The sequence below is a fragment of the Oryctolagus cuniculus genome, chromosome 19 (genome assembly GCF_051225735.1).
Source record: "Oryctolagus cuniculus isolate XC-2025 breed Fujian yellow rabbit chromosome 19, ASM5122573v1, whole genome shotgun sequence".
NCBI classification, from domain to species: domain Eukaryota; kingdom Metazoa; phylum Chordata; class Mammalia; order Lagomorpha; family Leporidae; genus Oryctolagus; species Oryctolagus cuniculus.
Genome location: NC_142885.1, coordinates 51,793,307 through 51,819,393, shown reverse-complemented (window position 1 = coordinate 51,819,393; position 26,087 = coordinate 51,793,307). Strand labels below are relative to the sequence as shown.

Sequence of the window (26,087 nt, the reverse complement as noted above, 5' to 3'; positions counted from 1 at the left end):
CCCCTAGCACTTACACCCCTAGCATACACTGGAAACAGAAGTTTCAAGACAGTTTTAGGCTTTACTGCCTGAAGTGCAAGCTGATATTTTCTATTTAACCCTAGCCTAGAGTTTTTTTTTTCTTTTTCTTTTTTCTTTTTTGACTGGCAGAGTGGACAGTGAGAGAGAAAGACAGAGAGAAAGGTCTTCTTTTGCCGTTGGTTCACCCTCCAATGGCAGCCGTGGCTGGCACACCACACTGATCCAACGGCAGGAGCCAGGTGCTTCTCCTGGTCTCCCATGGGGTGCAGGGCCCAAGCACTTGGGCCATCCTCCACGGCACTCCCTGGCCACAGCAGAGAGCTGGCCTGGAAGAGGGGCAACCTGGACAGAATCTGGCGCCCCGACCGGGACTAGAACCTGGTGTGCCGGCGTCGCAAGGCGGAGGATTAGCCTGTTGAGCCACGGCGCCGGCCCTCTAGCCTAGAGTTTTTAAAAATGTGTATTTGAAAACTATTAAGCTGATTTTTTACAATGTTTGAGTCACAACTCAGTGCCTGACAAGCACTGTTTTAGAAGAAGTTCAACGTTGCAGTGTGGTCCGCTCTTTTCCCTTGGGCAGTCTGGGCTTATAGAGAAAAGTGTGTCCATTAGTGAGTGCTCTGCCTCTTTTTGTGTTGAGTTGAGGCATTGAGAAGCTGAATGTAGATGCTTCTTTATGGATGTCTGTGGGTGTGCAGATGTTAGAGGCTGTGGGAGACGTGCTTATGTAGAACTTGGCACCTAGGCCCTGTTGTAGTCAAGGTACAGGTTAAGTCTTGTTAGTAGAGAAAAAGCAGGGAAGAGATGAGTACGTGCTTTTGGGAGCTTGGAGTCTCTCCGTAGACTCACCATAGAGCACACACCCCCCTTAAATGTCAGCTTGCTCATCAGGCAACACGGACACGTGATGTTGCGCTGGACAGCAGTGAGGAGGCTGAGGCCGTGAGTACCAGAAGCTTGACTCAGGTTGGCTGAAATAGTCAAGACATTGATTGATTGTCTCACACAATAAGCACCGGGAGAACTGGCTGCAGGCCCACAGAAGCTGGGTGTGGCCGCAGGGATCCACGTTGTTTCCTTGGCTTAGTTGTCCTGAGCTGGATCTACGCAGGCTGGCAGGAGGCTTCCCGTGGAATCAGGGTCTCAGCTCCCATAGTGGAAACACCAACCTTGGCCAGAGAAGATTTAGGGGACCCTGAGCATTTTGCAAGTTGCAGTTGTTCTGTGTGCATTTTTCTGGCTTCTTCACCATGACCTCTGCAGTGTCATAGTTAAGAGTAGTTTCGAGGGGCCTGCGGTATGGCATAACAGGCAAGCTGCCACCTGCAGTACCGGCATCCCAAATGGGTGCCAGTTTGAGTCCTGGCTGCTCCACTTCCAATCCAGCTCTCTGCCATGGCCTGGGAAAGCAGTAGAAGATGGCCCAAGTCCTTGGGCCCCTGCACCCACGTGGAAGACTTGGAAGAAGCTCCTGGCTTTGCATTGGTGCAGCTCCAGCCATGGCGGCCAACTGGGGAGTGAAACAGCAGATGGAAGACCTCTCTTTCTCTTTCAGCCTCCCCTCTCTCTGTACTGAGCTCCTCGTCTACTGCTTTTCGAGTAGTAGTGACCTGACTAGCCCTGGCCAGTGCGTTTGCTAGTGATAGATGGGATGAATGGTGGCAAGTCTCCTGCAGGAAGTATGTGGCATTCGGCCCTGGGACGGGAGTTGGTCCTGTGAGGGAAAACCAACATGGGAAACGCGAGGAGCTGTGCGACAGGTGGAGGGATGGGTGGATGGTGAGTCTTTGCGTTTGCGCTGGGGCACTGAGCGAGCATGTGTTGGCCTTGTGGGCTGGACGGCTCTCCAGGAGATCGGGAGCTGCTTCCTGTGAGCTTGGCCGCAGATCCTTGGCCTGAACCTGCTAATCTCTGCCCACCTCCCTCCGTCTTCAGGTTTGCGGTGAGCCTCGGCTACTGGCATGACCCTTACATCCAGCACTTTGTGAGACTGTCTAAGGAGAGGAAGGCCCCCGAGATCAACAGAGGCAAGTGACCACCTCCCTCCCCCGGGGCCAGAGGTGTGGGGGTTTGTTAACTGGAGACCCAGTGCCCTCTCCAGCAGCATAGGAGAGTGCTCATTTCCCAGCACTGCACCTCATACAACGTTTTTTAACACAGATTTTTTTTTTTTTTAATATTTAAGTCATCTGCTGCAGTGGCCGGGGCTGGGCCAGACCAAATCTGGAGCGTGAAATTCCATCCGGTTTCCCAAGTGGGTGGCAGGGGCTGAAGCACTTGGGCCGTCCTCTGCTGCATTCCGGGTGGATTAGCAGGGAGCTGATGGGAAGTGGAGCAGCTGGACTGCCATCGGTGCTCTGATGTGGGTGCCTGTGTTGCAGGCAGCAGTTACCCACTCACTGCACCAGTGCCAGCACCTGTGAGACTTTCATCTTTGTGAATCTGATATGAGAAAAGCCTCCTACTGTAGTTTTACTTTGATTTATTTATTTTTTAAAGATTTATTTACTCTCTCTCCCTCTCTCTGCCTCTCCTCTATGTAACTCTTATTTGAAAGTAAGAGTTACACAGAGGAGAGGCAGAGAGAGGGAGAGAGGTCTTCCATCCGCTGGTTCACTCCACACTTGGCCACAATGGTGGGAGCTGTGCCGATCCGAAGCCAGGAGCTTCTTCCAAGTCTCCCACGTGGGTGCCGGGACCCAAGCACTTGGGCATCTTCTACTGCTTTCCCAGGCCATAGCAGAGAGCTGGGTCGGAAGTGGAGCAGCCAGGTCTCGAACCACCACCACTTCTCTCTCTTTGCTGCTGGTACTTCAGGCCAGGCCGTTAACCTGCTGTTCCACAGCACTGGCCCCTATAATTTTATTTTATATTCCTCTTAAGGTGACGTTGAACATGATTCTTCTGTTTGAGTCCCATTCAAAAATCTTTTACTGTGAATTGTGTTCATGTCAAAGATAACTTTTTATGGCCCCGTGATGGTGTTAGGTAATAAGACCGTTAGGCTCTGCGAGTAATTTTCATCAAGGAGGTTAACGGATTGGAGCCAGGAGCCTGCCGTACTCTCAGCCAGAAGGAAAAACTGGCCAGATGGCTGTCACACTGTGTGTGCAGGGACGTGGGCCCGCAGAGGACTCCTGAGGGAAGTTTTGTAAGGAGAGCAGAGAGGCTAAAGTGCCGCTTCCTGAGAACAGGGCTGTTCCCTTTCCTCTCCTCTCTCCTGTGCCCTGGAGGCGGGTTTCCCTCCGTGCTGCAGAGGCAGAGACCTGCCACACAGTGTCCCCCAGCCCTGAGCCCAGCTGCACGCCAGCATGCCTTCCTCCTCCTCTCGCCCTCTGCCTCTGGACTGGGGGGCCTACAACCCCGTAGGAGGGTGCTGCCCCGAGAGCGTGCAGTAAGGATCCTTGTCTTCCATTTCCAGTCCTCATGGGTGGTATTTCCCTACAATATGATAAAAATGATTTACCAGAAAATAAAATGAAGACATGCAAAGAATAAGGCCAAATTATTTACTAGTATATTGAGCAGAAACAAGGCTACTCTGCCAAATTGCAACAAAAGTTTAAAAAATGCTACTCTCAAATATCGTCCATAGAGGCAGGTGTTGTGGTGCAACTGGTTAAGCTGCCGCTTGGGACAGGCACATCCACTTGCAATCCATTTTCCTGCTGATGTACCTGGGAAGCCAGCAGATGATGGCCCAAGCCACAGTGAAATTTCTGGCTCCTTGTTTTGACCTGGCAGCTGTGGCTGTTAGCAGGCGTTTCGGGAATGAATCAGTAGATGGAAGATCTCTCTCTGTGTGTCTGTCATTCTACCTTTCAAATAAATAAATTAAAAAAAAATTTTATTAAAATAATCATGTGCAATTTAAAAACTCTTCGCCCACACACTTTGAGCACTTTGATTCTGTCTCTGTTCTTTCTTTCAAGTTTTTAGATTTATTTGAAGGCAGAATGACAGGGAGAAACAGAGATCTTCCATCTGCTGGTTCATTTCCCAAATGCCCACAACAGCCAGGGCTGGACTGTTACAAAGCCAGGAGCCTGGAACTGCATCCTTGGTCTCCCATGTGGGTGGCAGGGATCCAGGCACTTGGATGATCTTCTGCCTCCCAGTACATTATCAGGGAGCTGGATAGGAAGTGTGTAGTGGGCAGGAATGAAACAAGGTCTGTGATATGGAATGCAGGCGTCCCAAGCCACGGCTAATCCTACCGCAGCACAGTGCCTGCCCATCTTCCCTTCTTCCTGCTTTGTGTCCCGTGTCCTTTCTCCAGGCTTCTGCACCAAGACCTAAGTCATTTTCTTTGGCACCTGCTTACTTGTGCCCCTCCTCACTGGCCAACATTTTACTTGGAGCCTCTGGTGTGTTCAGGGTGGAGGTGAAAGGAACAGGATGAGAAATACGGTCTCCTTCAATTTAAAAGTCATCTGCTGGCTGGTGCTGTGTTGTAGCAGGTAAAGCTGCCACCTGCAGTGCCGGCATCCCATATGGATGCCGGTTCGCGTCCAGGCTGCTCCACTTCCAATCCAGCTCTCTGCTATGGCCTGGGAAAGCAGTAGAAGATGGCCCAAGTCTCTGGGCCTCTGCACCTGCGTGGGAGACCTGGAGGAAGCTCCTGCTCCTGGCTTCAGATTGGCCCAGCTGTGGCCAATGCAGCCTCTCTGTCTCTCTGTCTCTCTCTGCCTCCTCTTCACTCTCTGTGTAACTCTGACTTACAGATAAGTAAGTAAATCTTAAAAAAAAAAAAAAAAAGACAAAGTAAATCTTAAAAAAAAAAAATAAATGTAAGAGTCATCTGCCCCATTTCCTCACCCAAAGTTTGCATTTTACTGGAGTCCTGAGTGGGTTCATTGCAGCCATAGAAAGCTTATTTTCTTTTTCTTATTCTTTTTCCATTTCTTGTTCTTTTTCTTTCCCTTTTTCTTTCCCTTTCTCTTCTTCTTTTAAAGATTTACTTATTTATTTGAAAGGTGAAGTTTCAGGAGGGAGAGGCAGAGGCAAAGAGAGAGAAGTCTCCAGCCCCTGGTTTACCCCCCAGATGTCCACAACAGCCAGAGCTGGGCCAGGCTGCAGCCACGAGCAAGGAGCTTCTTCTGGGTCTCCCATTTGGGTCGAAGGCCCAAGCACTTGGGCCATCTGCTGCTGATTTCCCAGGCACACTGGGGAGCTGGATCAGAAGTAGAGCCACTGGGACTCGAACTGGCTCCCGTGTGGGATGCTGGCACTGCAGCTGGTGGCTTTACTTGCTATAGCATACCGCTGGCCCTGGAAACCAGACTTTCAGGAAGAGCTTGTTGTGCAACTGTTTCGATGTAAAACTTGTTTGTGTTAAATAAAACTGAGCATTTTATGTTTCTCAAGATTAAATAGCTTGTATTTGATTTGGCACAAATAACTTTTAAAAGAGAGAATTTGAAAGTTGGCATTTCTCACATCAAAGATAATCCTTTGGGCATGAAGAAGGGTCAGTGTTTTTTTTTGTTGTTGTTGTTGTTTACAGACTTATTTTATTTATTTGAAAGGCAGAGTAACAGTGAGAGGGAGAGACAGAGAGGAGGAGAGATCTTCTGTCTGCTAGTTCACTCCCCAGATGGCCACAGTAGCCAGGCTGAAGCCAGGAGCCTGGAACTCCATGCAGGTCTGCCACATGGGTGCAGGGGCCCAAGCACTTGGTCCATCATCCACCTCCTTCCAGGGTGCATTAGCACGGAGCTGGATCAGAAACAGAGCAGCTGGGACGCAAACTGGTGCTCTGTTATGGGATTTCCTCATTGCAAGTAATGGATTAACCGGTGGTGCCGTGTTGCCGGCCCTAGGTGTTCTGTTTTGCTCCTTTGTCAGATGGGCTTTGTAGGGCCAATTCCTTTTTTTTTTTTTTTTTTTTTTTTTTGCTTTAGAAGCTTTTATTGTGTGCTGTGATCACCTTGGCCATCTCTGGGTTACTCCTGCTCCACACTGCAGTGGACTGAAGCCCACAAGGGCAGAACCGTGTGTGTCCCTTAGACCATGACATCCCAGCACCTGGCTCTGGGTCAGGGCACATAGCAGGTGTGCTGGCACCCGTGTGAGGTCAGCCGCCAAACCAGAGACACCAGGGTACCAGAGAGCTCGTGGAAAGCGGAGTCCTGGTCGCTTGGTTGGTGTACACGGCTCTGAAGTCCATGGGCGGCTTGTTCGTATGACTTGTTGTCCACGAACCTTCTGAGGAGCCCTCAGATTCCTGGTGTGAGCTGCGGACTGAAGCCATTCCACAGCGTCCTTGTGACAGTGCACAGTGAGGAGGGCACAGAACTGAGAAGTGCTGGGGAGAGCAGGTGGCAGTTTGATGTCCTCCTAAGACGAAAGCTCCTGGCAGTGAGCAGGACCCCCTCTGGCCCCTGTGGCACCAACCACATTCCAACCTCAGGTGGTGACTCCACGAGCAGCCCCTGTGCCAGCCGGCCATGCCCCTCCCCACAGGGACCTGGGCAGCACGGGTCTAAGTGAGCGCATCCTGGAGAAACCTGCCCGCCAGATGCAGTGGAGAGAGGCCAAGGTCTGTGGCCTGGGTGTCCTTGCTGAGAAGCAGAAGGCGCCTTGAACAGCTCCCTGCAGCTTTGCTGAGCTCCGCCTCCCCGTGTGGGTTGGGGGTGGGGGACTAATTGCTGACATCACTGAGCGGTAGCTTGTCTCTCTCCCTGTCTCAGGATATTTCGCACGAGTCCATGGTGTCGGTCAGCTTGTAAAGGCGTTTCTACAGAAAACAGAATGTTGTTGTCAAGTCCTCAACCTCGGGGCTGGGATGGATACAACCTTCTGGAAATTAAAGGTGAGTCCAAATTTTCCTCCTCCCTCCCCAGCTGTTGAGGTCTGTGTGGCTGAAAGCTGTAAAAAGCAGCCTAAGAGGTAAGAGGTGACAACGTGCCTCCTGCCCCATCTCCAGCCACCGTGCCCAGGTGCACCGCTCTGCCCCGGGTCCATGGTTTATCTGGCCAGAGCCCCAGTGGTACATGTTTCAGGTTGTTTTTAATTGTTGTTGCTCTCAGCATAATTAACACAAGTATCTGTGTGTATTTCCCCTGTACATGTGAAAACAGGAAGAAAAATTCCCCCAGTGGAACTGCTGGGACAAAGAGTCCTGATTGTGGGCATCGTGGATAAAACTTGGAGATTTGTGGGACTGGGTGATGATAATATGGTGCCAGGTCTTTTCTTGGCTTCTGATTTCATGCTTTAACTGCCATTTTTTTTTTTAAGATTATTTTATCCACTTGAAAGGCAGAGTTACTGAAAGAAAGGGAGAAAAGAGAGATAGAGATCTTCCATTGTTGGTTCACTCCCCAAATGGCCAGGGTTGGGCGAGGTTGAAGTCAAGAGCCAGGAGCTTCTTCCGGTCTCCTGGTGCATTAGCAGGGAGATGTGTTGGAAGTGGAACAGCTGGGACTCAAACCAGTGCCCATAGTGCAGCTGTAATTACACACACACAGAGGAAAAGAGACCTGTGTCTGGTGGGCGGCAGAGCCAGTCTTAGAGCTCTGAATTGCCAGTCTTGGAGACCTGGGCTGGGTCTTTACTGCCAAACCTTTTCCCTGCGAAGCCTCCTCTGGCTGTTTTCTTTGTTGTAGGTTAGTACAGAGTTTGCTCGCTTCTTCTATGAGGTCGGTCTTGTGGCGGTAATGGGTACGTGCATTTTGCCAGATTTCCTTGGAGGTGTAGACCGAGATAACAGAGTGTATGGACATACCCGGCCTGCAGATCTGTCTGTGGTCATCAGATCCCTGATAAAAGGTCTCCTGCAATCAGAGGTCCCGGCCTTTCTCTCATCAAGTGACAATTGGTGGCCTCCCCCCAGTCTTGGTACTCATTGTTGGCCTAGAGTAGGGTAGCTAACATGTCTGATGTGCTTTACAAACGTACATGACTGAATGCGTTGCATGACAGCTCTGTGAGGCTTCACAAATGAGACATGGGGCTGCAGAAGTCGTGTCTGTCAGAATTGCACGGCCAGTGGTATGGACAGGGGACAGATGCCGGCACCACGGTGGGCCCACTGTGTGTGTGTGTGGCGTGTCCCGGGCTGTGGTGTGAGGACCTAGAGCAGGACAGTGTAAGAGGCTCTGTGCAGCCTCCCCTGTCCTGTAGGTCCGCTGATGGTTCATCAATCTGCAGTTCCAGTTTCTGAGCAAAGTACGCTCAGGGGCACGCTGCACCCCTGCCCGAGAAAGAGCGTCTGTGCGTGCTGAGGAAGGGGGGTTGCAGTGTCTGACACTCCTCTGTGCAAAGTTTCTTTATTTTGATGGATGACTGTATTTGTCTGAAGGGTTTTTTCCCTTGGGGTGGGGAGTTCCAAGTTCTTTTGTAAATACCTATTATACGTACACGAGTGTGCTTGAACAAGTTTGTGGAGAGGCACATGTTTGGCTTGTGTGTTGGCAGTGTCAGTGTGCGTTAGCCTTGACAGTAGAGTTAAGTAGTGAGAACGGAGAGCATCTGGCCTGCAACAGCTTAAATGTTTACCTTCCGGCTCTTTTCAAACGTCTGCCCATTTCTGATTTAGAGATACACAGGTTTCCATGGAAGTGTATGGCAAACCTTGTCCGTTGGTCTTAGTGCCTCATGCACCTTCCACCCGGGCTGGTTCCCTCGTTGTACCTGCAGGCTCAGCGTCAGTCCTGGGCTTCCTGCCCTGCTGCCACTACTGCATGAGCTCCTTCCACTTGCTCTCAGGAGCCTGTGACTGTTTATGCCATGGAGGATTCCTGTTACGGTTTACAGAGGAGGTAGCTCCCCACACTCAGTGTGCACTTTTTTTTTTTTTTTTTTTGACAGAGTGGACAGTGAGAGAGAGAGACAGAGAGAAAGGTCTTCCTTTGCTGTTGGTTCACCCTCCAATGGCCGCCGCGGCCGGTGCGCTGCGGCCAGCGCACCGCGCTGATCCGAAGCCAGGAGCCAGGTGCTTCTCCTGGTCTCCCATGGGGTGCAGAGCCCAAGCACCTGGGCCATCCTCCACTGCACTCCCTGGCCACAGCAGAGAGCTGGCCTGGAAGAGGGGCAACCGGGACAGAATCCGGTGTCCCGACTGGGACTAGAACCCGGTGTGCCAGCACTGCTAGGCAGAGGATTAGCCTAGTGAGCCGTGGCGCCGGCCTTCAGTGTGCACTTTTAAATCCCAGAGTCTTATGTTAATGGCTAAGGGATTGGCGTCAGTGGTTGATGGATTAGGGTGCAGGCTTGATCTAGTTACGGTGTCTGAAGGTGAGGCCTTTGGGAAGAGACTGGATTGGACTCAGTAGCTAGTGCGGGGCCCATGACAGAACTGTAATGGACTAGAAGGAGGCAGTGAAGAGTCTGCTCCCCGGGCCTCTGCTTCCTGGCTCACCACGGCTCCTGCCTCTGCGCCCCTTCTCCCGTATCAGATGCTAGATTAACACAGCTGCCTGATTTGGACTGAAATCTCCGAAAGTCTCAGCTGAAATGAGCCTCCCTCCTTCCTAGGAAGCTCCTCTTGGGTATTTCCCTTGTCACAAAAATCCACCCGGTGAAGCTCCCATCTGGAGGGCAGAGGGCACAGGGCGGTCGATATTGTCACGTACACAGAAAGGAAAGGGCTAGTGGAACCCTTGAAGTGGACTCAGTTTCTTGGTGTCTCTTGGGTTCTGTCTCCACACGGGGGAAGCAGTGTGTCTGTTGGCAGTCTGTGACGGGGTGGCTGTCATCCCCTGGAGTCTGAGGCTGCCTTCTAGCGTTAGGTCCCGTCTCGGGCGTCTCCATCCTCCCCGCCATAGGTCTGGCACACGGGAGAGTGTCTAAGGTTGCAGAGAATCACGACACAGGAAGTTGAAGCCTCACTTGCTACAGCCATTTCACCTGTTTCTCTGTGCCAAGAAGCTGTTTCTTTGTTTGATTTATTTATTTGAAAGTCAGAATTAGAGGGAGTGAGAAAGAGAGATCTTCCATCTGCTGGTTCACTGCCCCCACCGAAATGGCTACACTGGCCAGGGCTGGGCCAGGCCTAAGCCGGGAGCTTCGTGAGTCTCCCACGTGGATCTAGGGGCCCAAGCGCTTGGGCCATCTTCCCCAGCTTTCCCAGGCAGGTTAGCAGGCAGCTGGATCAGAAGTGGAACAGCTGGCACTCAAAGTGTGAAGCCACAGTGCTGGCCCCGAGGCTGCTGCTTTATAGCTCCAAGTGTGCCCTTTAGGAGCCTTCCTTATGCAGTGAACTCAGAGGTCTTCTGAGAGTCACGTGAGCCAGTGCATGGGAAAGCTCTTTTTTTTTTTTGTTTTGTTTTCAAAATGCTGTTATTTATTTATTTATTTATTTATTTATTTATTTATTTGACAGGTAGAGTTAGACAGTGTGAGAGAGACAGAAAAGTCTTCCTTCCGTTGGTTCATCCTCCAATTGGCACTATGGCTGGAGCTACGCCGATCCAAAGCCAGGAGCCAGGTGCTTCCTCCTGGTCTCCCATGTGGGTGCAGGGCCCAAGCACTTGTGCCATCCTCCACTGCCTTCCTGGGTCAAAGCAGAGAGCTGGACTGGAAGAGGAGCAACCGGGACTAGAACCCTGCGCCCAAATGGGATGGCAGCGTCACAGATGGAGGATTAACCAAGTGAGCCATGGAGGTGGCCCCGGGAAAGCTCTTTCGAAAGGAGGAAGGCCTTTAAGAGTTGGAGGACACTGTTACACCCGTCATTCATTTGCTTTCTGGAAATTTGGAAGATCTTTAACTTTCCATACCCTGAGAGTAGAAGTTCTTAAAAGGTGGTGTAGAATTTCTAAGCACAGGTTACATTCATGGGGCAGGTGTTTTGGCACAGTGGGTTAAGCTGCCACTTGGGATGCCTGTATCCTCTATCCCTGTGCCTGGGATGAATTCCCCCCTCTTCATTCCCATTCAGCTTCCTGCTAATGTGCCTAGGAGGTAGCAAAGGATGGCCCAAGTGCTTGTGGCCCTGCCACCCACATGGGAGACCCAGATGGAGTTCCTGGCTCCTGGCTCTGGCCTGGCCCAACCCTGACTGTTGCAGACATTTGAGGAGCACCAGCAGCTGGAAGACCCTCTCCGTACCCCACCTTTTCTTTCTATCTCGCTGCCTTTCAAATTAATTAGTTAATTTTGAAAAAGATTACCTCTGGTACGAGCTTTCCAGTGCAGTGGGTTAAGCGGCAGCCTGTGATGCCAGCATCCTGTGTATGCACATTGGATCGAGTCCCGACTATTCCACTTCTGATTCTTCTCCCTGCTAATGCGCCTGAGAAGGCAGCAGAAGATGGCCCGATGCCTTGGGCCCCTGTGCCCACGTGGGAGACCCAGAGGAAACTCCTGACTCCTGGCTTTGGCCTGGTCCCGCCCTGGGTGTTGGGGTGTTGTAGCCATCTGGGAAGTGACTGGTACATGGAAGACCTCTCTCTCTTTCTTTCTCTCTCTCTGCCTCTGCCTCTCCCTCTCTGTAACGCTGCCTTTGAAATAAATCTTAAAAAATAAATAAATAAATAAAAAGCCTGCAGCAGCAGCCCATTGGTCTTGGTGCCTTGTGCTGCGGGTGAGGAAGATGATCAGCGAGTATGTGGGTGAAGAAGCACTGATAAAGACTGTGTGTGTTTTCCGCAGGATGAAGGTCTCCTGCCAAGTAAATATTTTGAAGTCGACTTTCCGATGATAGTAACGAGGAAGCTGCACAACATCAAGTAAGTGTGGACGTCAGGCCCAGGGTCAGGGCTTCTCAGCAGTCTCATTCGCACGCACACACCCACCCTCTGAACTGGTACTTTAAATAAAATCCTACTTCTTATGTTAAAAACTTTGTTTAATGAACACAGGAGTTTCAGCTTCTAGAGATGTCTGATCCTTCCAGATTGGAAATATTGTTCAGGCTTCTTCTTTTCCGGGTTATCCTTTGAAAATAAATTCTTTACCTTTTCTAAAACAAGATTGCATTTTATATGAAACATGCTATTAATATGGAAGTGGCATTTCTGATGCCCTGGGAACTGCAGACCACACTGAGCTGTTAGAACTCTGCATGAAATGAGAGTAAATGGGCTCTAAGTGAGGCCCAGAGGTGGTTCCCTCAGATAAAGAGTAGATTGGTGCTGTGTGTACCTGTTGGGATATTGAGTTTGGGTCTCCGATTGCTGATTTTTTTCATATGTTGGGTTGGTGGAGTTATCACAGAAATGTTACTGAACTTTAGGTTTGTGTAAGAATCACTTCTTTCTATTACCTAAGGCAGATCACAGCTGCTTAAAATTTTTTGTTTGAGAATAGGAAAGAAACTCGAATATTTAGAAAATTCTTGTTAGCCTGTCTTTAACTGTTTCTGAGTTTAAGCGCTTTTTGATCACTTTGTGATTTGCCCATTAAATCTTGAATATACTATTTAGCAGCCCTAGTCTGAATATACACTGAATTCTTATTGTGTGTGCCTGGGGTCAAATGTATTTACCTAGTGGCTCTGCACAGTAGCAGCATGTACAGGCTGAGCACTCCTGATCTGAAAATCCCAAATGCTCCTAATTCTGACACTTTTTGAGCATCGTGTCTGAGTGGGGATAAACAACAGAGAAACTCTACGCAAATATTAAAAAAAAAAATCCAAACTCTGAAACATTTATATTCTCAACATTTTGGGTACAAGCCCCTCCCCCTGTGTCTGCCCTGTCACTAGCAGGATCTGCACTTTTGCAGCCAGGGAGCTCTTGAGTAAACTGACTCATCCTTCTCCGTTGTCCCGTCTTCCCTCAGATGCAAGCCTGTCCTGCTGAACCCCATTGTGGAGTTACACTCAGAGGACACGCTTCAGATGGGCAAGTACTCGGAACCCGAGGAGTGCAGTGTGAATGCTGGAAGCATTTGTTTGCTACCTGTTTTTCCTTTTCCTTCTTAAAGATGTGTGTGTGTGTGTGTGTGTGTGTGTGTAGGGGGGTTTTACACAACATATGCGGCTGCTGATAGATGCTTACTTGTAGCACAGTTACAGTGAAGGAATTTACAACGACTTTCTGTGTGACTCTTCTTAGATGGCCTTAGGTCCCCAAGCTTAAATTTTTTTTAAGATTTGTTTTTACTAATTATAAATGCAGAGTGACATAGAGAGAGGGCGAGACAGAGATCTTCCATCTGCTGGTTCACTGCCCAAATGGTTGTAACAGCCAGGGCTGGGCCAGGCCAAAGCCAGGAGCTTGGAACTCCATCTGGGTCTCTCATGTGGGTGGCAAGGGCCCAAGTACTTGGGCCATCACCCTGCTGCCTTCCCAGGCTCATTAGTGGGGAGCTGAATCAGAAGCAGAGGGGCCGTGCTCAAACCAGGGCTCTGGCATGGGATGCCAGCATTATAGGCCGCAACTTAACCCTCTGTGCCACAACACTAGCCCCTTAAATCAGTTTTTTTAAAGAATTGCAATTAGTTGCTAGCATTTCAAAAATAGATTTCTCATGAAAAATCTCAGTTGCCACCTACCCCTGGAAGAATCAGGATGTGGTAACATTAGACCCTAATTCCAACACGGCAGTAATTGGTGGCAGCTGCCTCATTTAGAGGAACTGTGCCTCCTCCAGGTCTGGCCTCCATCCACTGTCTTACTTGAGCAGCTCCACTCATGTATAGTATCTGCTGGGCCCCTGCAGTCTGGTCAGTTTCTCTGCCCAACTTTTAATTAGGAATGTTTCTATCAATACTCCCCTCACCTCTGAGCCTTTCAAATTACGAGAGTCTCTTTCAGAATCTTCCATTATTTTCAGTTTGTGTCTGATGGAGCAGTTCAAAGAGTGTATTAGTTCCCAAGATCATAAAACCTGCTCTGTGAAGATAGCCTTCTGTAAAGGTCAGTGTGGGAAATATCCCCACCTGTCCCCCAAGAGATGGACTCAGACTCACAAGTTCAGGGAAAACGAGACTTTGTTGTTGGTCTTGCAAGATCAGATGTCTGAGGAGCAAGCACACGCAGGAAAGTTACAGGAAATCATGTGTATCCTAGCACAGGTCCTCCCCTGGTTCCTCACTGGCTGAGTACTGTGGGGTGTGCAGTCTTCTCCTGAGGTCACCTAAGTGATAGTTACCTTTCTCAGTCCTTCTCTGTACTTTAATTTCCTCTTGTCAGTTGCTTACTCCATAGCATCCTGTTTGCCTGAACGACTCTGCAACTCAGCCAACAGTCATTTTCCATGCTGTGTTGAGAAAGGACCACCAGACATTTTCTCCCCCCGCCCCCAGAAACCTCTTATTTAAGGTATACAAACTTATGCGTTTCATAAATACAAATTTGGGAACATAGTGATTCTTCTCACCCTACCCTTCCTCCAACCTTCACTCCTACCCTTCTTCTTCCTCCCTCTCCTATTCCCACTTTTCTGTTTTAATAAAATCTATTTTCAGTTAATTTTATGCATGTAAGATTAACCCTACTCCAAGTACAGAGTTCAACAAATAGTATGAGGAAAAAAAAAAACACAAAAAAACTGTTCCTCAGCAGTTGAGACAAGGGCTGTTCAAAGTCATCTGCTAGTTCACTCCCCAATTGCTTGCAACAGCCAGCACTGGGTTCAGGCTGAAGCTAGAAGCCAAGAACTCCATCTGGGTCTCCCACATGTATGATAGGGACCCACGTTCTTGTCCCATCACCTATGCTTTCCCAGGTACAGTAGCAGGAAGCTGGATTGGAAGCCAGAGCAGCCAGGACTCCAACTGGTTCTGTTTTGTGGAATGCCAACCTCACAAGTGGCAGTTAACGCATGGTACCACAGTGCTGCCCTCCCCAGAATGAGTTTTTAAAACAGAAATCAAGGCAGTCCATACAGCAGACTCATGGAATGATAATTGCTTCAAGAAGCACTCTGACCTCAGAATCAGCCCTGAAGGCATTCTGGTTTGGCTGAAAAGCCCATGAGGGCATTTCAGGTGTGGAAAGCCAAGGCACTGTGGCAAAAAGTGTCCTACATACATGAAGGACTTCTGTGGGCGAGACCCTGGTGGAAAGAAGTGAAAGGGTATACTTTTCTTTGAAGGGAGGAGAGAACTTCATTTTACTTACGGCCTTGTCTAAATAATGAAGGAGTTTGTGGATTCAAAAGGCTTCCATAGCCTAGGCATCTCATGTCAAAAGCCTCGGGTGATCACTGACATCATAGTTAAGAGTGTTAATTGTTAAATTAACAACAGGAGTCACTGTGTACTAACTTCCCATGCAGGACCTCTGTCCTCAAAGGGTTGTGTTATGAGAGTTAATAGTAAAACTTGTTCCCAAAGATTTACTTTGTTTTAGTGTATTAAGTGGAAGATATTCTTATGTCTCATAAATTATAGTTATGTCTAGGTGCTCGCGGGCCTCTGTGTGCCTCCTGATTTATTTTCAGCCACAGTAACCCTCATCACCACAGGGGTCTGCTGCTGTCCTCTGAATGTGCCAAGGCATCCTGTGCCCCAGGCCTTTCCTCTTCCCTCCGCCGGGTCTTTTCTTCCTTCGCAGTTTACTTGATGATCTGCTTCTCATCCCCTGTTCTCAGTTCAACCCCCACCTCCTCCGAGAGGCCTTCCCTGACTACCAAGCTGCGGAGCAGTCTCCTCTCCTTGCTGCCTGAGGCGTCACTCTTCTCACACTACCTTCTCTAGTTGCTTCCCAGGACCACGTCCTCTGATGTCATCTTAATTATGCATTTATTTACTCGCTCGCTCGCCCTCTCCCTCTGCCGTGGAAGCTTCCTGAGAACACCTGTGTGTTGTTGCGCCACATCCCCAGCAGCTAGGACAGTGCCCGGCACACCGGGAGTGCTGAGTGAGTAAACACACACACCTTACCTGAACGACTCTGCGCTTTTGTCACCCATCTCAGCTCCTTGACGGAGTGAGTGGGTGTAAGGAAAAACAGTCAACACAGACATTTCAGAGCGTTCCCCGGCCTCACAGTTGAGCCCTCAGGAGGAGGGTCTGTCCGGGGAGAAGACTGCCCGATGAGGAAGGGCGTGCAAGGAGCTGGCAAGCTGTGTGGCTGGCGCTGGCATGGAGGGAGGAGTGTGGTTCAGGGTGAAGCTGAAGAGAAGGTGGCAGGGACAGCATCACCCGGGTTCTCCAGCCCTGCTAAGAATGCAGATTCCATGCTGAGAGAGCTGGGAAACCGTCCTGCATGCCCTTCGCCACACGTGGCCTTGTTCCTGATTCCTTTTCCCTGCAGGATGGTGTGGGGAGCAATCCGGACTAGACTAAGTTGCTCGAATTAGGACTTATTCTATGCATCTGCTCTCCCACAATATGGCGCTGGGAGAGAAGTAAACAGCTTCCGCACAGCTGCCTCCAGTTCAACCAATTAACTGTAGGACTTGCTCCTGATTGGAGAGCAGCGTACTCAGCCGAGTTGGGATTGGCGGAGGAGGACTATAAAGGAGGAGAGAGACGGCATGCACCAGAAACATCTATGGGGAACATCTAAGGGAACCCGTGCAGCCCCCCAGAGAGCCGGCCGGCGGTGTGCCGCTCCCCTGCGGAAGTGGGGAATGCGGCCAGGGGGAACTGCCCTTCCACGGAGGTGGAAGGGATAGTAGCCAACCCGGGAAGAACCAGCAGCAAACCCGGGGAGGGCCGAGCAGACGAAAGAACAGCGCAGGGTCCTGTGTTGCTCCTCCACGAAGAGGGGGAGCGACAGGATGGGCAGGGACCAAGCCTGCTTTTCTTCAGCCTATCCCAGAACATAGTGAGCGCTCACTGAGTATCAGAGGGTGGACACGTGGACACAGGAAATCCTCTTTATGGCCCAGCAAACCTCCAGAAGTGTCTCCATTGTTCCTCTCCCCACCCCCTACCTAAAAAGTGTCCCAGGGAAAATCTATGCATCTTTGCAATCCTCACCAATAATTGGTCTTTCATTGAAGACATGGTGCAGGCAATTGATGGGATCCACCAAACATCAACACACTGCTCCTGCTACACTTACTTGGTGGTGATGGAATAGATCCTTAGTTCTGTGATACAGCAGCACTGTGGACTGTGTGTGTGTGTGTGTGTGTGTGTGTGTGTGTGTGTGTGTGTGTGTGTGTGTGTGTGTGTGTGTGTGTGTGTGTGTTTTACTGTGTTACTTTATAAAGCTTGATGCTTTTCCAGGTTAACATAATTAAAGCATAGGAGCTTGATGAGGCCGATAATTAAAGTCTGTAGAAGCTTTTGCCCCATTAACAAATCCCTGCAACACATGTGGCTTCGAGCGTCAGCTGTCTCTTAGGTCACAATTCTGCAGGCTGACCAATCGTGGGTTTGTCTTGGTGGACCTTCGAGCACTTGGCTGGATTTCACCGGGGGTCTAGTCTCTGCCAGAGACCACATGTGTAGCAGGCACTGACTAGCCTAGGGGGCCCACCTTTCTTGGCTCATAGTGCCCTGTGTCTCAGCAAATGTTTCACAGAACCCTAAGGCAAGTAAACAAACAAATGCAGCAGTTCTGTGTATCACTTATTTGGGTTCAGACATCTTAAATATTTACATCCTAACAACTTAATTAGTCATTTGGGAAAATAATGCACATTACGTTGAAGGAACAAACGCTATTTTTATTTCACTCTTGAATAATCACAATTGCGACTAATGAGCTGTGTGCCCTCGTTGAGCACTTGATGCTGTCACTTTGGTATCAGCTGGGACACTGCCCCGTCCACCTTGATGTTCACACAGTACTTTTCAGCCACACCAGCGTCTGTTACTTGGCTTTGGGAAGATAGGAGGTCAGGAAAGGAATGCACAGCAGTCTAGTGCTGAGCCTGGGGCTGAGTCGTGCTGGTGGTTTGCTTCTGTCTGACCAGCGCCGAGCCTCTGCGTTTCCCTCAGAGATGTAAACTATCTCCTCCACCTCTGTGAGTCTGGGGCCACCCCAGGGCCCCATGGCATATGGTTCAGGATCTAGGGAGCTCAGTGCATTGAATCTGAACTGTAATCGCATGAGATGGGCATTGTCTACATCAAAGATCAAAGGAAAGGTAACCTTGAGTGGTGACGGAACTTGCGCAGAGCCACATGGTTAGCAAATGCCGAGTAGAAATGCGATCTCAGGACTGCTTGAGACCAATGCCCAGGCTGCTACAGATTCACTTCAGAGAGTTTTTGCCTTGGAGACACTGTTCTGGGGAAAAGCCACAGTGTGCCATTTCCCCTGGCAGAGAATAATTAGGATTATTTAAGGATTTTAAACCATCTAAACCATCTAATACTGACTAATGATTTTTTTTTTTTTTTTTTTTTTTTTTTTTTTTTTTTTTTGGACAGGCAGAGTGGATAGTGAGAGAGAGACAGAGAGAAAGGTCTTCCTTTTGCCGTTGGTTCATCCTCCAATGGCCGGTGCACCGCGCTGATCCGAAGGCAGGAGCCAGGTGCTTCTCCTGGTCTCCCATGGGGTGCAGGGCCCAAGCACCTGGGCCATCCTCCACTGCACTCCCGGACCACAGCAGAGAGCTAGCCTGGAAGAGGGGCAACTGGGAAAGAATCTGGCGCCCCAACCGGGACTAGAACCCGGTGTGCCGGTGCCGCTAGGTGGAGGATTAGTCTATTGAGCCGCGGCGCCGGCCTAATGATTCTTGAAATTTGTGTGTAACTTTGATGCAGTGTTTCTTAGTCTCAGCACTGTGGACATCTTGAGGGCATTGGATGACAGCAAAATCATATGATGGCCATTAGCGCCCTCTAGTGTGACCTTGCAACATGTTCCCTGGTGGCAAAATTACCCTGTTTGAGAACCATTGCTTTACTTCAGAAATGACCAAAGTCTATTCTGGCCATATATAAATTGATTCTTAATTTTTCAAACCACAGTATGATGTCATGTTTTCAGGGCTTCTCCCTCTTCCATCCTCTTGGGAATGAGTCATCTAAAGAAGTGTTGATCACAGAAAGAACCACCGGTAGCCATAGAGAGTGTTCATTGGCTTTTCAGGACAGGGTGGCTATGATCTGTTCCTGTAGAAAGTTCCTACGTATCGCACTAAACACTCTGAGTTCCCTTCCATTTTTTATTCTCTTATGAAACAGAATGAGGAGCAGAGGGAGGGAAAGCATCGTGGAGCCCATTTCATCCACGAGTTATTTTCCCCAGCAGCTCACAGCGTCATCCCAAAGGTTCCAGGGTTTTTCTGTTCTTCCTTGGTCTCTGCTAGTGCTCGTGTCCTCCACAGTTGCATTCTGGTCCCTGCAAAATGAGGTCAACATCCTTCCAGGGCCGGCGCCGTGGCTCACTAGGCTAATCCTCCGCCTAGCGGCGCCGGCACACCAGGTTCTAGTCCCGGTCGGGGCGCCGGATTCTGTCCTGGTTGCCCCTCTTCTAGGCCAGCCCTCTGCTGTGGCCAGGGAGTGCAGTGGAGGATGGCCCAAGTGCTTGGGCCCTGCACCCCATGGGAGACCAGGAAAAGCACCTGGCTCCTGGCTCCTGCCTTCGGATCAGCGCGGTGCACCGGCCATTGGAGGGTGAACCAACGGCAAAGGAAGACCTTTCTCTCTGTCTCTCTCTCTCACTGTCCACTCTGCCTGTCAAAAAATTAATAAAAAAAAAAAAAATCCTTCCAGGATAGATCATCCATCTGCTTTTTTTTTTTTTTTTTTTTTTTTTTTTTTTCAAGATAATGTTTATTTGAAAGGCAGAGCAACAGAAAGGGAGGGAGATACAGTGAGAAAAAGAGAAAGGTAAGCTGGCACTGGGCGTATCGTGTCATATGGGCACCAGTTCAAATCCTGGCTGCTCCACTTCCACTCCAGCTCCCTGCTAACACACCTGGGAAAGCAGAGGAAGATGGCCCCAGTCCTTGGGCCCCTGCACCCACGTGGGAGACTTGGATGAAGTTCCCGGCTCCTGGCTTCAACCTGTCCCATCCTTGGCTGTTGTGGCCATTTGGGAAGTGAACCAGTGGATGGAAGATCTCTCTGGCTCTTGTTTTCTCTCTGTATCTCTGCCTTTCAAATAAAACAAAGCTTAAACAAAAAAAAAAAGTCAGGAAAGTAATAAAGGGGAAGCAGGGAAGCCACAGTCTGCCCACATTGCCCCAGTGCACAGGCCAGAGAAGTCATATCAGAGCATGAAGGCCCTGTCCTGTCCTGTGCAAGCAAGCAGTGCCCGAATGCATTAACAATACGTGTGTCTGGCCTGAGTTTTCCATCCCTGATGGAAAAAAAAAAAAGAAAAAAAAAAAAGAAAAAGATACAAAACACCAGCATTTTGGAGCATCCTGTTCTCTAGCTCAGGGAAGACGGATCTGACTCAGATTAGGAAGGTAGCTTGCAGAGTAAAACTCCCCTGTCAGCACAGTCACTCCCAGAAACTGAGTCAAGCCACACAGAGCTGCAAGGCATTGGTGACTAGAGGTCACGGTGAGCTGGCATCACAGGGAATCTGGTCGTGCTGGATCGGGCCCCTCAAGTAACAGGGTTTGATGACTGTAACACACACCACCATCACAACACACTTGCTCAGGGGTTACACAGGCTGTGTATGCACCGCAGATCCAGGGGCAGCGTTGCAGGGCAGTGGATAGGCTACTTCTCACAATGTCTGCATCCCTCCTTGAAGCGCCTGGTTCAAGACCCAGCTATTCTGCTTCCAATACAGCTGCGCTTTATGCACCTGGGAGGCAACAGATGACAACCCAAGTATTTTAGTTCCTGCCACCCATGCGGGAGGCTGAGGTGGAGTTCCTGACGTCAGTTTGGCCCAGCCTCGGCCAGTGTAGGCATCTGGGAGACTGAACCAGCAAATGGAAGATTGTGTGTGTGTGTATGTGTGTGTGTGTGTGTGTGCCTTTCCTCTGTAACTCTTTCAAATAAAATCAGTCTTAAATACAGATTTCTACTGTTGGAAGATCTGCAGAATGAGCCCATCAGACTATGCTTATTTGTTTTTAAAAGTTTTATTTCTTTTATTTATTTGAAAAGTAGGGTTACAGAGACAGGGAAAGAGAGAGATTTTCCATCTTCTGACTCACTCCCCTGATGGGAGTGAGCATCCGCTGCTTTCCCAGGCACATGAGCAGGAAGCTGGATTGGAAATGGATCAGCCAGGACTCACAGCGGCACCATGTGGGATGTGTCGCTGCAGGCAGCCACTTTCCCCACCATGCCACAACACCAGGCCCCAGACTGTGCTTCTTAGCAAGCCCTCCCAGTGATGCTGATGTCTGCGAGGCTGAGAGCCCTGTGTACACCATTCCATCCCACTGGGGAGAATATGGAAAACAAAATGTTTCCATTTTATTTATGAAAACTTCAGGACATAAAGTGTACTCTTTTAAGCATAACACATTACAAACTGGCACAACAGTACCCTGCCCATGGGTATCAGTATTTTAGTGAGCTTGCCTGCTGATCTCTTAATTCCACTTTTTTTTTGTTTGTTTAAGGATTTATTTGTATTTATTTGAAAGGCAGATTTAATTGTATTTATCTGAAAGAGAGAGGTAGAGACACAGAAAGAGAGGTTTTCCATCCGCTGATTCACTCCCCAAATGGCTGCAATGATCAGGGCTGGGCAGCCCGAAGCCAGGAACCAGGGGCATCTTCTGGGTCTCCCACGTGGGTGCAGACGTCCAGGCACTTGGGCCGTCCTCCACTGTTTTCCCAGGGTCATCAGCAGGGAGCTGGGTCACAAGTAGAGCAGCCAGGATTTGAACTGGCGCCCATATGTGATGCCAGCGCTGCAGGACGGGGCTTTAAAACCGCTGCACTACAGCGCTGGGCCCTGTTAATTCCACTTGTGGTGATCTACTCTAGAGAAATAACTGGACAGGTGTTTCATGGTAATATATACACAGAAGAAGTTTTTAGAACAGGTGTGGGGTAGTTCCATTTTCTTTTATGTGCTCAGTGTATGTGAGAGAGGGGGAGAGAGTGTGTTTTGTTGTGCCCAAGATCTTAGCACATAGGCAGAAAGACTGGAATGTTACATACCAAAGCACTTACAGTTATATTTGGACATTGTGATTTTTGATCAGTTTTCACCCTCCTCTTACCTAATGCTTTTTTTTTTTTTTAAGATTTATTTTATTTATTTTGAATGACAGAGTTACAGAGAGGTAGAGACAGAGAGAGAGGTCTTCCTTCCGCTGATTCACTCCCTAGATGGCTGCAACGGCCAAAGATGTGCCGATCCAAAGCCAGGAGCCGGGAGCTTCTTCCGTGTCTCCCATGTGGGTGCAGGAGCCCAAGGACTTGGACCATCTTCTCCTGCTTTCCCAGGCCACAGCAGAGAGCTGGATTGGAAGAGGAGCAGCCGGGACTAGAACTGGCGCCCATATGGGATGCCGGTGCATCAGGCTAGGGCTTTAACCCACTGTGCCACAGTGCCTGCCCCAACCTAATGCTTTTAAAATGTTTATTTTCATCTACTTGAAACAGTGAGCATGTGTTTTTATAATGGGTAAGAATAGTAAAGTTACTTGAATTGTTAAAAAGCCTCCTACATTGAAATTATGTTTTCTTGGTGAATTTCTGCTGAAGTTATTCTCCCTCATTGCATTTGCAGATGGACACATGTTGGATTCAAAGAGATATGCCATTGTTGGAGCAGACCTCCGAGACCTATCTGAACTGGAAGAGAAACTAAAGAAATGTAACATGAATACACAGTGAGATTTTTTTTTTTAACCTCTTATGCGTTCATGACTTTATGCTCATCCTGAGATAAGCCCACTGGCAGATGCAGCACGATGCCTGGGGCCCATTTTCAGTGTGGATGTTTTCTCCTCTCATGGCTTCTTGAGTCATTTTCTGGAATTTTCAAGGAACACCTTTGCTCAAGTTTGTACCCCTGTCGGACTCACCCATACTCCCCTCCCCACCCCCTTTTTCACTTTGAGAGGCAGACACATACACAGGTAGAGAGAGTGTGAGTGCATGCACCTGTCTGCTGGTTTGCTCCCCAAATGCCTGCGACAGCTGGAGCTGGGCTCGGGCTGAAACCAGAATCCAAGAACTCTATTTGGTCTCCCACATGGGAGCTTTGAAACACCAGGAAACTCAAGTGGTATCTTAACTGCTAGGCCAAATGCCCACCCCTTGCCATTATGTTTTTTCTTTACGATTCTTTAAAGTTTTGGCATTACTTTTTTAAAATACTTGTGCCTAGTGTTATAAATAAGTTTGAGAGAATATAGTTGTATGGATAAAAACACAATTGCAATGTATAAAGAAAGGATTAGTATCAGAGTGTATAAAGAATGACTACTGTTAAAAAAAAAAAAAAACCTGCAGCTCAGAAGCAGCTAAATGTCCTGTGAGAACTTGAGTAGTAATTCTGTGAAATTCTTTTACTCCCTCCAAGTTGGCACAGACATAAAGTTGACAGTGTCAAGTATTGGCAAAGATGCAGGGCCTAGGGAGTGGTCTTACACCACTGGTGGGCGTGAACATGGACCAGTTGTGAGGAACACTGAGAAAGTATCTGGTGGAACTGAATGTGTGCACCACATGGTACAAGAGTTCCGCTGTTGAACGTTCCCCGACGAGGTCCTGCACACATGCGTAAGGAGGGTTCCCATCATCTGCACTGTTGGATTGATTGGAAGGCAGAGTGACAGTGAGAGGGAGAGACATGGACAGGGAGACAGAGTGAGGAAGAGGACAAGCTTCTGTCCTCTGGTTTACTCCCCAAATGGCCACAACATTTATGTCTGGACCACGCTAAAGCCAGGAGCAGGAACTCCATCCGGGTCTCCCACATGGGTGCAGGAGCCCAAGCACTTGGGCCGTCTGCTGCTGCTTTCCCAGGCCCATTAGCAAGGAACTGGATCTGAAAGAGAGCAGCCAGCGCTTGACTTGGTGCTCCAAATACGGGATGGCAGCATCGCAGGTGGTGACTTAACCTGCTACACCACAATGCTGGTCCCCGTCATATCTGATTTTAACTGTTGCTTATGATTGTTCTCATGGTTTCTAGAAGAGAAGATAAAAATAATTTCCTAACCCAACACTGAGAGATAACCATCTTCATAAACTTTATGTCAGAATTCATAAATGTGTGTTTTTCTTTAAAATATGAGGTGATCATACTTCATATACAGTTTGGGAACTTTTGAAAGAATTGAACATGAGCCTGCCTTGTGCCACAGCAGGCGGGGCTGGAGCCTGCAACACCAGCATCCCGTATGAGCACCAGTTGGAGTCCTGGCTGCTCTACTTCCAGTCTAGCTCTCTGCTGATGCAGCTGGGAAAACAGTAAAAGATGGCCCAAGTGCCTGGGTCCCTGCACCCGCGTGGCAGACCTGGATGGAGTTCCTGGCTCCTGGCTTTGGCCTGGCCCAGCCCCAGCCCCAGTCAGTGTGACCATTTGGAGAGTGAGCCAGCATATAGAAAATCTCTTTTTCTCTGTCTCTCATTCCTCTGTTAGCCTGCCTTTTAAATAAATAAATTAAATCTTCAAAAAAAAAAAAAAGAGAATTAAATATATATGTGTGTCTGTGTAGATATATAATCACTTATTTGCTTATTTATCCTCTCAGCAAATAATTGAGAACATCTGAGGTACAGGAACTCCCTGTAGAGCCATGAACAAAGCAGGGTATACGTTGTGGGGTGAGGAAAAGAGCTGTTAGCAGCTCGTTATATTTGACTGCTTAGTTACTCCCGGGGCACCTGCTCTGAAGTGTAGGGAAGCGGGCAGTAGGCCCCGCGTCTGGGGACGGGGGGCAGCGGTGCTGAAGCATCGCACTGGTGAGCTGCATAGCAGTCCGTTGGGTGGATGTAGTTACTCCTTTCAGCCAATCTCTTGTTGCTGGCATTTGATTTCCTGCAGTTGATTTTTCTCCTAAGATCTCTCACCAGTGAAAATGAATGAAAAGAACTCATTTCTCTCATGGGAGAAATAGTAGGCTGCATTTGTTTCCATTTTATTTATTTACTTGCTTATTTGAGAGTCAAGACCCACACACACACACACACACACACACACACACACAGCTCCTATCCACTGGTTTAATTCCCAAAGCCCACAGTGACCCCTGGGTGGGGCCAAAGCTGAGAGCCAGGAACTCAGTCCAAGTCTCCCCATGTGGGTGGAGGAAATTCAATTACTCGATCCATCACTGCCACCTCCCAGAGTCTGCGTTGGCAGGAAGCTGGAATCAAAAGCTGGAACTGAATGTTGAACCCAGGTACTAGGATATAAGATACAGACATCTTTTTACATCTTTTTTCATTAATTTATTTTTAAGGAATACAAATTTTGTATGTGGAACTTTAGGAATATAGTTATTCTTCCCACCATACCCGCCCTCCCACTCCCACTCCCACCCTTCCTCTTCCTCCTTCTCCTCTTTCTTTCTTTTTATTTTAATAATTTGTTTAAACTTTTATTTAATGAATATAAATTTCCAAAGTACAGCTTATGGATTACAGTGGCTTCCCCCTCCATAACTTCCCTCCCACCCACAACCCTCCCTTTCCCACTCCCTCTCCCCTTCGATTCACATCAAGATTCATTTTCAATTCTCTTTATATACAGAAGATCAGTTTAGCATATATTAAGTAAAGATTTCAACAGTTTGCACCCACATAGAAACACAAAGTGAAAAATACTGTTTGAGTACTAGTTATATCATTAAATCACAATGTACAGCATATTAAGGACAAAGATCCTACATGAGGAGTAAGTGCACAGTGACTCCTGTTGTTGACTTAACAAATTGACACTCTTGTTTATGGCATCAGTAATCTCCCTAGGCTCTAGTCATGAGTTGCCAAGGCTATGGAAGCCTTTTGAGTTCACCGACTCTGATCATATTTAGACAAGGTCGTAGTCAGAGTGGAAGTTCTCTCCTCCCTTCAGAGAAAGGTACCTCCTTCTTTGATGACCTGTTCTTTCCACTGGGCCAATCCCATTCTCCATTAAGATTCATTTTCAGTTAACTTTGTACACATAAGACCAACTTTATACTAAGTAAAGATTTCAATAATTTGAATGCATACACACACACAAAACTGTTTCAGAACTAGTTTCACAGTTAACTCTCATAATGCAACTCATTGAGGACAGAGGTCCTGCATGGGGAGTTAGTGCACAGTGACTCCTGTTGTTAATTTAAGAATTAACACTTTTTTTTTTTTTGGACAGGCAGAGTTAGACAGTGAG

At 48.6% G+C, this 26,087-nt stretch overlaps 1 protein-coding gene across 1 annotated transcript in view; it reads left to right on the top strand.

Annotated features, from left to right (window-relative positions):
• The window catches only part of LCMT1 (leucine carboxyl methyltransferase 1), a 57,104-nt gene that overhangs the window by 18,287 nt on the left and 12,730 nt on the right, over positions 1–26,087 (top strand). Inside the window, exons 2-6 of the mRNA XM_089321707.1 lie at positions 1,957–2,048; positions 6,714–6,835; positions 11,620–11,696; positions 12,754–12,815; positions 22,485–22,587. Coding sequence (XP_089177833.1) covers positions 1,957–2,048; positions 6,714–6,835; positions 11,620–11,696; positions 12,754–12,815; positions 22,485–22,587 — 456 coding nt within the window. The remainder of the gene's footprint in view (positions 1–1,956; positions 2,049–6,713; positions 6,836–11,619; positions 11,697–12,753; positions 12,816–22,484; positions 22,588–26,087) is intronic.